Source organism: Thalia democratica, chromosome 3 (genome assembly GCF_965202585.1).
Source record: "Thalia democratica chromosome 3, ktThaDemo2.hap1.1, whole genome shotgun sequence".
NCBI classification, from domain to species: domain Eukaryota; kingdom Metazoa; phylum Chordata; class Thaliacea; order Salpida; family Salpidae; genus Thalia; species Thalia democratica.
Window position 1 is genome coordinate 37,013,679 of NC_139167.1, and position 10,905 is coordinate 37,024,583.

Sequence of the window (10,905 nt, forward strand, 5' to 3'; positions counted from 1 at the left end):
TTAAATGGGTAAGATATACAAAACAAAATTGTCAAAGTCACAGTGGTGTAATAAAATTTAACAAATGAGAAATTATTAGTTTACTATATTCTTAACTATCTAAGCAAAATTTAATTTTGATTAATAAACATTTGATAAAGTGTTTTTCTAAGTTCACAATAAGCTAAACGTTTTGCGCAGGGCCAGTTTCATCCGACGATTCAAAACTCAGTTCATTCTCATCCTCGATTTCACCACCGGTAGATGTCGTCGGTAAACCGAGGCAGTTTCTCGCGTCGTTCAACAAACTGTCGAGCTGATCACGTGACAAAACATTGTCGATCCGCAAGTCGTCTTCCGAGCCGCTCTGATCGCAAATGCTGGATTGTGATTGGACGGCGGAAAAGTCACGTGACGTAGTCCTGCACTCGGCGAGCAACTGCTGCAACGTTTCCTCGTTCAACTTGGGCACTTTCTCGTCGGAAAACTGATAAAAGAAAAATATTTATATTCAGTTCGCGATTTTTTTGTCGTCTCTATTTGTGTATGATAAATAAATTTTGTGCAAAAACTAGTGAGCTGCTTATTGAAATAAATTTTATTCAAAAGTTTAAAACGTGCATATCAAGTGCATACTTATTAGGTTTTATTATCAGAGGCAAGCATGTTTTAAAGATATTTTCTTGTTTTTAAATATACATATAGACCTTTTAAAATTGTTTTTGTCCTTAACTTCACAAATTCTGTATGTATATTTAATTTTGAATTCATGTGTTTTGTGTTAACCAATAACCTATTCTTTGTTGTTTTTTCACAAACATTCCTTAAAAAAACTCTTTACAATTCTTTTACAAAAAACTTCAATGTTAAATTTAAATTTAACTTCTTCGCACATTATTTAGCTGACCTTTTGTTTCCACTCATTGTCCAGGTTTTGCAGCTTTTTTTCGATATTCTCCTGGTACTTCTCATGGTTAAAAACTTCAATTAGATCCGTTTTCAAAGTGGATTGCGACTTCAAATCAACTCCCTTGTCGCTCTGTTAAAAAGCAATTTTTTTTTGGATAAAATTACTTACATCCATTTAAATAAAAATGTAACTTTATAAATAAATCAAAAAACTTGGAAATAGTGAGACTTTTTAATTATAATCATGCAACTTGTATGTAACTAACAACGGTCGGAGGCAAGGAGCTAACAACAGAAGAATCCTCGTCGACAAAAGAAAAGTCTTCAAATTTTATCATTTTGTTAATCTCTTCCAACCTCTCTCTGTCTTTAAAGTCCGGCTCGTATCCTGAATGTTCGGTTGTCGTGACCTGAGTAAAAATTTGTAAAAAATACAAAAAGTTTAATTTGTTATTTGAGTTTGAATTTAATACATTGAAAACCAAACAACTTTGATTAGTTTTTGAGGAATCTGAACGACTGATTTTTTTTTCAAAATATTTGTTAAAACTTTAATAAACACTTAAAATAGTTTTTTAATTATGTGATGTAAAAGTTACACACAGCAAAGTTTTTTTATTTTCATTAATTTTTAAGATAAAATTTTTAAAGAAATTGTTTATTACATTAACTAAAACTTTTTTATCAAAAAAAAAAGACTGATAAAAATTCTAGGCATACTTGTAGACAATCTTTTCCATCATTTTCCTCAATATCTTGCAACAGAAAAGCCAACCTTTCTTTTTCTTCTTTCGTCATTTGCACCATGTTACCAGCATCTTTGGCTAACTTCAATATTGATTGAATTTATTATAACAAATTTATTATGGTACAAAATAAAGTAACCCACATACTTAGCCTTTGTTATAACATAGTTCTAAAAACTGTGAATTATAAACACACTACTAGAGAACATTAAAATAAAGTAAAGAAAGAACTAAATTTAAAATTTTCAGCACTATTTAGAAACTCCAAAAACAAAACTAAAATGTTAAGAAATTGTTGTTGTTAGCTTTAAAATGTATTTATTTTTATTTTATGTCAATTAAAAGATTCTTAGTAATACAAATAAGCTTATGTATACTTTTTTAAATTATGAATAAAGTCTGTTTTAAACTTACTTTGAATATGTTTATTTAATTTTCTTTTAATAAACCCTTAGATTTAGTATATTTATTAAACTTTAATTACAATGATTTTTTCTTTTTCATTATAACTTCATATTGTAAGTAAGTAGTAAAATGAAAGTATAAAATTAAGTTATAATTTTATTCCTATTTACTTCTTTATAATATTTAAATCATAAACTACTGAAAATGACAACAGAAAACCAAAAGAAGGGTTTCTTTAAATATTAAACAAATTGCTTTGTTTTTAAAATTAGGTATTTAAAGAATTAACAATAAAAATCTAAATTTAGTATTATATGTAAAAAAAATTCAACTAGTACTCATAAACAAAAGTTTTTCAACACTATTTTCACCAATTAGTATTTTAAACTGTTCTAATAACCTCTATGTTTCTTTTAATGAAATCTGTTGTAGCATCCTTATCTGAAACACTTTCATTTTCTTTGTTTTTTTTGTTGCTATCTTTAAATACACTTTGCTTTTCTTTTTTAGTCTTTTTGATAATATTCTGTCAAAACAAGCAATTGGTGTTTTTTATATTAAAAATAATATGCAACTATAATGCAAAAAACTGTAGCAAATTTGAGCCATTTAATTCAATCAACAATCAGAATTTATTATGTTACATAATTAGGCACAATTTTCATTAAAAATTTAAGAAAAACCAGCTTAAATTTTTCAAGACAAGTTACAAAATAAAAACTAACTTTTTCATTACTAAAATCATCTTCTTGTAGTTGTGTTTGAAAAAAAGGTTCGTTGAAATCGGAATTTGATTCACATTGTTCAATTAGCACTGTTTAAAAACAATAATTAAAATATTACAAAAATATAGATTGTAGATTAACAAGACAGCAAACTAAACTGTTTTACATACGCTGGTAAATTTATTTTAAAAGTAAATACATTTTTCATAATTTTAAATTGTTATTCTTAAAATAATAAAGATAGCAATTGTGGGTAAGTGTCAAAAATGCACGAGGGTACACTTTTACACAAAGACACTTGTTTGGAACTTTTTTTATTCTTATACTATCACTGTTACCCCTAACCCTTACCCTTGGTTAATAACTTTTTTTTTCTTAAAATTTTTTAAACTATTACTGTTACCCATGGCTGGTAACTTTTTTTTTCTTACACTTATATTTTCTTTTTTTACTATCACTATCACTCCTAACCCTTGGTAGGTAATTTTTTTTTTTTTTTTTTATTATTTTACTCTTGTGTAAAATTGACCCTGTATGCAAAAATGACCCTTCATGCAAAAGTCTCTTCGTGCAAAACTGATCAGTCTTCAACAAATGTAGATAATAAAATCAAAAAAAAAGTTTTACAACTAAAGGAACTTAGTGGTTATTTTTTGCTAGTATTAAATTTACATTTTAAACTGTGAAGCTTTTAAAATAACCTTCTAATTTTGGAAGTGAAGGCAAGAGAGCAAGATATTTTGCCTGGTTGTTGGCCACGTCTTGGCTCGGAGTACTTGTTTTACCGTCTTCTTGTTCGAAGTTAGTTGCTATTTGTAAATGCAATTGTCTTTCAGTTTGTAGACGTTGGAGTTTAATCTTTAAAATGAAACTTATTTTAAAACAAGTAAATTTGTTGAAAACATAAAAAGTTTTTTGAAAAAAAGCAAACAAATTTGTTTATAGAAAAATACTAATTGCATAAACTAAATACTATTAACTTAAAGCTACTTTTTAACAAATTAAAAAACTTTAATGATATCTTGAGATACATCATTTTTCAAAATCTTATAGTACAAACATATGGGGGTAGTAACACTTTCATTTTTAATTTCCTGTAAAGTTAAAATTTCTTAAGAGCTTGTGTTTTTTTAAATAGATAGGAGCCGCTTTGCCAAAATTCTTACCTGATCAAATCTGAGAACCGCTTACTGACCAAGAGTAAGGTTTAACAGTTATAGTAAAAAATAATAAAATAATTAAAAGATAACAATAAAATATATACATATAAAAAAAGAAAGAAGATTGGGTAGGAATTGTGCACAGGTAGAATTGTGTGCAGGTAGGATTTGTGTGCATGGGGGAATTGAGTATACCAAAAAGATACCATAATTTAAAAAAGAACTTTTTTAATTATATTAACACAACTTTTATTTATATGTCAATGCATTAACTTTATTATTTTAGAATTTTTTTATGATTAAAAATGACTGTTTAAAAATAATAAAATACTGAAGAAAAATTTGACTAAAATATCTTGAATACAGCCTCATTCATGGTTGCCACTGATTAAGCTGAGAAAAATTTCCTGACTTTTCCTGACTTTTTACCAAAATTTTCCTGACTTTTCTAAATCAAACTCTTAAATTAAACTTATTCTAAAATACATAGTCTAACACTTGAAACTATATAAAGCTTTCAATCTAATTTTAATAAAGGTTAAAAACAACAGTTTTTTGCTGAATTCTATCATCAAACTTCCAGTACATCACTTAAGGCCATAGGGGGGTCCAACATTTTTTTTTTACTAAAATTAACTTTGGCTTTTATATGAAAGCTTTAATTACAAACTACAAGCCAGTTTTTATAGAAATCAAAAATATCATTTAACTTTTGAGATATTTAATTTTTTGTAAAAATTTTCCAATATAAACGTATGGACCGCAAATTTTTCGGGGTCAATTTTCTTGGAAATTTTAAAATTCACTAAAAATCTATCTCCTCCTTCATTTTTCAAGCAATCTTTTTCAAATTTTCAGGAAATATTCCTTATAATAAAAGGAAAAAACGTTACTTTAGAATTTTAATAATATAAAAAAATAAAAATTTTATCACAAAAATAAAAAAAAAGTGTTTTTTTTCAAAAAAAATATATTTTTACAAAACTTTTTTTTATTCTAAAGTAACGTTTTTTTGTTATTGTATAAAGATTAGACTGCGAAAGTTTGAAGAATATTGCTTGAAAAATGTAGGAGGAGATAGATTTTAAATGAAATAATCATTTTTTGCTGTTTTAGTTTTCCCTTCCCATAGGGAACCTATTATGCGGCCCGACTTTGACTGGTCATATCTCAAAAAATAATTTGAATTTTTTAAAACGATAAAAAGCATCTTAAAGCTCAGAAAAAACTCTATAAAATAAGATTAACTTGTAAAAAACCTGGTTTACCCCCCCCCCCCCCTATGGCCTTAAACCATCTAAGTATGATTGATGTTTGTAATATACAGCTCTATCAGCAAAATACTTTTATTACCACCTTATAAACACAGCTTGTCTGAAAAAAGACACAATTTTTTAGCATTTTCTAGCATAAATGTATCTAGATAAACAAATGAAATATAAGGAAATATTACAATTAAAACCTTGAATTAATATCAAACTTTCACAACTAAAATCTTTAATAAATAACAATTTTTACAGTTGAAACCTTTAAACAATAAAGAACAATTTTTTTTAGAATTTCCTAGAATAAATGTATCTAAATAAAAAAAACGAAATATAAGGAACTTTTACAATTAAGACCTTAAATCAATAAGGAACTTTCACAACTCAAACCTTAAAACAATAACGAACTTTTACAGTTAAAACATTAAAACAATAAAGAACTTAATCAAATACCGTTTTTTTCAAATGTGTGTACTAAATCTTTTTTTCTCCGTTTTTTTGTTAGCACTACAACCTCTTCGTCTAATGAAGATATGGTTTCCTTCATCTGAACTGCATTCCGCTTCATTTTCTTGGCAGTTACAATCATTTGCTTCATTTTATTTAAATCGCTCTCATCTGCTGCCCCTACACTTGTTGAAGAGAATCTTTTTTCCTGACTTTTGTAATTTTTTAAATTTTTTTTTTACTTTTCCTGATTTCCTGACCGAGTGGCAACCCTGCTCATTATGTTAGAGAAAAGATTTTTTTAGTTATTCTAAGGATAAATTCTAAGGAGCTTTTCAACTTTGATATGTTATACCTCAAAAGTTACACATTTATTTTTTTAATCCATAAAAACCAACTGGATTAGTTCGAAAAATTACACTTAAAATTTATTAAGTTAAAGAGTAAAAAAAAACTATAATGAACTCAAGTGTTTTTAAATGCCAACAGGCTGAAGTTTACAAACCCCAATTTCATAGAAAATTTAAAAAACTGGCAAACAATTACTTAACTTTTTAACTACATTTCTAACATGAAGTTAATTGACATAACCTACAAAAAACATAAACAACTGATCTATAAGAAGCCAGATTTTGTTAGGATTACTAATTAGGATTTCAACAACTTTTAAGAAATAAATCAAATTTAAAAAATATTTTTTAATTATTACATACTAGAACCCTATAAACCTTGACTAAAACATACACCATAATACACAAACAATAAAAAATAGTATATGACTTAAACAAAATAGGTTATCTAAAGTAGATAGTAAATTTATCACCATGATTTAAACACAGATTGTTATAATTCAAAAATTATACACAAAAACAAAGTAAAATATGCTTTAAAACTTTTTTTAATGAATTTCAGTTCATTTTTAAATAAACTATTACAAATAAAAGCATAAAGAAATTATAAGTTTATATTTTTACCCAAAATTGTATGAAAATATTATAAAAATACTCATAAAGTATTCTTATACAAATATGTAAAGAACATACTTAATTTTTATACTAAAATATTGGATCTTACTTTAAATCTTAAAATATATATACTGTTTACACAACAAAAAACTCAATTAGTTTTCTAAATATAATCATGTTTGCGAAAAGGTTTTGTTTCAAATGTGTTAAATAAAAGTTTTAATGGCTAGTTTCTACTGGAATTTATAAAAATTAACTAAAAATTTATCGACTCTTTCATTTTTAAAAGAACTTATTTTAAATCTTTAGTTTCTAAATTATTAACTTTTAGTTAACATTAAAAATGTTTTCATTAAACTAGAAAGAATTGGATGATGCTGATAAAAAAATATAAAATTTTAACTACTAAAACTCATTTAATAAACTTTCTAGTTTAATTTAGACTTAAAAAATACAAAAAATAATTTTTCTTGGGTTAATTAAAAACTAAACTGAAAACATTTTAAACAATTTATCAGAAGCTAGGAGATAAATTTTAAGTCTTTTTTTGCCTCTAAAATTTATGACTTTTATTAGGAACTTACTGAACTCTTTAATTTTGATTGCTTATAATTCAAAATTTAGTCTGTATTTCAAAAAAAAACAGTAAAAACAGGTTTAAATGTAGAAAATAAGAATAAAGTCTAAAGTAAATGTATTAGTCCCCTTTTAACAAACACAAAAAAGGTTAAAGCACTAAAACACACAAAGTTTAATAACTAAATAAAATTAAAAAATATTAAAATGGCTTACTTACAACACTACATTACAAAATTTCTCAAAAAATCTATACTCTTTACAAAACACACACATATATATGTTAATAACGTTTGTAATTTTAAAAACTTTACTTTGTAAAATAAATAATTTTACTTAAAAACAAACACTTCAAAATACCTTTAATGTTAAATACTTATATTAACTTTGAATACTTTTTTTCAATTAATTTTTATACAGTGCTTTCTAAATACTATGAACTTAAAAAACAAACCTCTCTTTCTTTTTTCAATTTTTCTAACAGTATTTTGTCTAGTTTTTTCATTTTCAAAATTGCTTTTTTCATTTTTTCATCATTTTCTTTTTTAGCTTTAATTTCTTCATCTTTTTTATTGTCAGAAGAAAGAACTTTTTTGCATAAGTTTGAAACTCTTGATTTATTAACCTGTATTATACTAAGAATAATAAAAATGCATAGCTTGAAGAACTTGTAATACAACTCTGTTAGTGAAGTTTTTATACAAAAAGACAACTTAGTTTATAATATATTTAAGATTAATTGAGTTTTAAATATAAAATGCCTTTGAAAATCACAACAAACAAAACTGTTTATTTTATATTGTCTAAATAAAAACTTTTGTAAGAATAACTATCTATAAGTACTGATAATCTCTACTAAACAAAACTTTTTATCTATTTTTGAGCGAAATAGCAGGTTTTTATTTTGAATTTTTTGAACTTTACAGTTTTCATTGTAGTCCACCAAGACCTCTAAGTCATTAATTTTTTTGCCACTTTAAAATTTAAAAGTAATGTTGTAGATATAAGCAATCAAAGTTAGAGAACTCTTTATAGGAGGTGTAAACTAAAAAAAACTATTTTGCTAAAAAATTTATCTCCTCCTTCATTTTTAAAACTTTCTCAGCCTAATCTTTAATACATTTTGATTAACTTACAGGATAAAATTTTTTATCATAATTTTTTATTTTGAATTTTCAAAAATCTGTTGCTTATAACTTGTTTGTAATATTATAAAGAACATTTCCTGAAAACTTAAAGTAAATTGCTTTAAAAATCAAAGAGTAGATATATTTTTGGTGACTTTTTCTTAACTCAGAAGAATCAGCCTTTTTTTAATGGTTGTGATGGATGCTTTTACAAAACTTGCTGTAGCTGTATCTCAAAAGTTAATTGAGCTAATTTTTGTATAGTACATTTCTAAGCTTTCAAATAAAAGTCTGTATTAAATTAAGTAAAAAAAAAATTGAACCCATATGACTTTAAAGTATTTTTAAGCTTAGCTAAACAATAAATGTTAATTAGGTTTTAATTATTTTCTTGTTAAAATATCTTAAATCAATGAGCATAACATTGTTTTTTTGTTTTGAAGTGAAGATACAACAAACTACTGGTAATTTCCTAGGATGATTTCGCACCAATATCAAAGCAAAAATATTTTACACTTTCTAATTTTACATTCTGATAAGACAAGTATAAAATTGAATAATAGGGAACACGATTATTCAAGTTTGAACAATAAACTTTTATTTAATAGTTTTTATCAGTTGTTTTTTTTTGTTTTATTATCACTGTTACCCTTAACCCTTGCTCCTGATTGGTAGCTTTTTTTTTTATTAATTTATTATTTAATTTTCTTTTTTATAATATTTTTTATTAGTTTATTATTTTACTATCACTGCTACCCCTAACCCTTATTCTCGATCAGTAGTTTGTTTTGATTTTTAATTAATTTACCTTTCAGTTTTATTTGTTTAAATAATATCTATTAGTTATTTTTATCTTTACTATCACTGATACCCCTAACCCTTACCCTCGATTGGTAGCTTTTTTTAATCAAAAATTCATTTTATTCACCTTAAGGTCTCAATGATTAAGGTATTGTTTAGATTTAAAGCGTTTCAACTCTATACTTGTCTTATCAGAATGTAAAATTAGAAAGTGTAAAATATTTTTGCTTTGATATTGGTGCGAAATCATCCTAGGAAATTACCAAACTAATTTTTATGGTAAAAAAACAGTCTTAAACTTTACCCTTTGCAACAGTATTTTTTTCTAGGCAAAAGCGTTACATCATATGTAAAATTACCTTGCACATATCTAATTTTAAACATCCATAAATGAAATTAAATATATCTTTTATACAAAATAACAAAAATCCTTGGTGACACTCCAATTAGAGAACACTCACGGATAAAATATTTAAAGAATAAACATTTACAATTATAGCTATGACTATGAAGCTCAAATCCTCAAGCAAGTGGCACTGCAAAAAAAACACAAATCCCAATTACAACAATCCAATCACTGCCACCATATAGAACATATAATCAGTTGTTGACAAAGCACATCAAACAATTATTATAATAAATACATTTATATTTTAAGATTATTTTCATACAACTGTTTTACAGGAACAACACTAACAAAATCAAGTTAAAAATATTTTTTTAAATTAAACCTTTGGAATCTTATTTAAATGAAATAAAATATAACCTAAAACTCGTGATGCAAAAAATATATAAAAACAAAAACTTTAAATTAAAATCTGCAAAAAAAGTAAATAAGTTAAAATTAAATAAAAACAAATTATAAAACAGAAAACATACACAGATGCATACACATTGACAAACAATTTTTTTTTTAAATTAAATTTAGCTAAACACAGACTAATAACACAGACACTAAAACAAATTAATTATTCACTAAAACAAGTATATTAAATTCAAATAACAAACCAGCTCTGGGGTTAAGGTTTCTAGAGATGATTTAACGGAATTTGGTCTAGAACTATTAGGTGTACTTCTTGTAGAGCTTAAACTTTTTGCTTCAGAGACTGATATAGAGTTTTTAAATATACCTTCTTTTATTTCCATTTGACTCAAGCTTTGATCATAAGTTATGTTTTAGCTTCTGTAGTTACTTCTTGTTCATAAAAATGTTGTATACACAGTTATGGCGTTTAAAAAATCTAACAGGTAAAAAAAACTAAGTCTTAAAAACAGTTTTGCACATTACTAGTTAAAATCGGGTCGGATGCAGTTGTAAAATTTTAAGTTTAGTTTTTTCCTTGATAACAATATGCAAATGAGATGAAGTAATGTTACAGCATATTCTATATCCTTATCCCTTACCCACCTTAGCCAATTACATAAAAATTAAATCGAATAAACGTTTTATTAACAAAAAAAAAATAAACAAGTAAAACATTAACTAATCAGAAGAGCCAGGGATTTGTAGGTTACAGATTAAGACCAGTCGACAATACTAACCTAACACTTTAAAGTTTATTGAAAACGAATTATAAGTGTTATAAAATGCGGTCTGAGCCAGCTGAGGAACTGGTTTATAAAAAGACCTTTTAGTCATCGAGTCATTAAAATCTTACACATAAAAAATTGAAGCATCGTTTGAAAAAGACTGTTTAAAAAAAATATGAAAGTGAATTTAAAATTTGTTCTTAAATTTTTGGTACCAAAAAGTTTTTAAGGGTATCGCAACATCTTTAATAAACTTTTCAAATACAAAAG

At 25.3% G+C, this 10,905-nt stretch overlaps 1 protein-coding gene across 1 annotated transcript; it reads right to left on the reverse strand.

The window, feature by feature from the left end:
- On the reverse strand, nucleotides 1–10,284 carry LOC145831909 (fibrous sheath-interacting protein 1-like). The gene is made up of 9 exons (XM_082939263.1): nucleotides 10,114–10,284; nucleotides 7,632–7,802; nucleotides 3,466–3,622; nucleotides 2,765–2,853; nucleotides 2,440–2,565; nucleotides 1,609–1,716; nucleotides 1,155–1,298; nucleotides 887–1,018; nucleotides 1–466 (listed from the first exon to the last, which is right to left on the reverse strand). The coding sequence occupies exons 1-9, from the start codon at nucleotides 10,249–10,251 to the stop codon at nucleotides 164–166; spliced, it is 1,368 nt and encodes a 455-aa protein (XP_082795389.1). The 5' UTR covers nucleotides 10,252–10,284; the 3' UTR covers nucleotides 1–163.
- Between the last annotated feature and the right edge of the window lie 621 nt (nucleotides 10,285–10,905).

What these genes read in the sequence shown, in the direction of transcription:
- LOC145831909 (XM_082939263.1), bottom strand. Translation starts at nt 10,251, where the DNA reads ATGGAAATAAAAGAAGGTATATTTAAAAACTCTATATCAGTCTCTGAA. An exon ending in ATGGAAAAGATTGTCTACAA is followed by an intron (nt 1,299 to 1,608) that starts GTATGCCTAGAA and finishes ATTTTTACTCAG; the next exon opens with GTCACGACAACCGAACATTC. An exon ending in GCTCCTTGCCTCCGACCGTT is followed by an intron (nt 1,019 to 1,154) that starts GTTAGTTACATA and finishes GCTTTTTAACAG; the next exon opens with AGCGACAAGGGAGTTGATTT.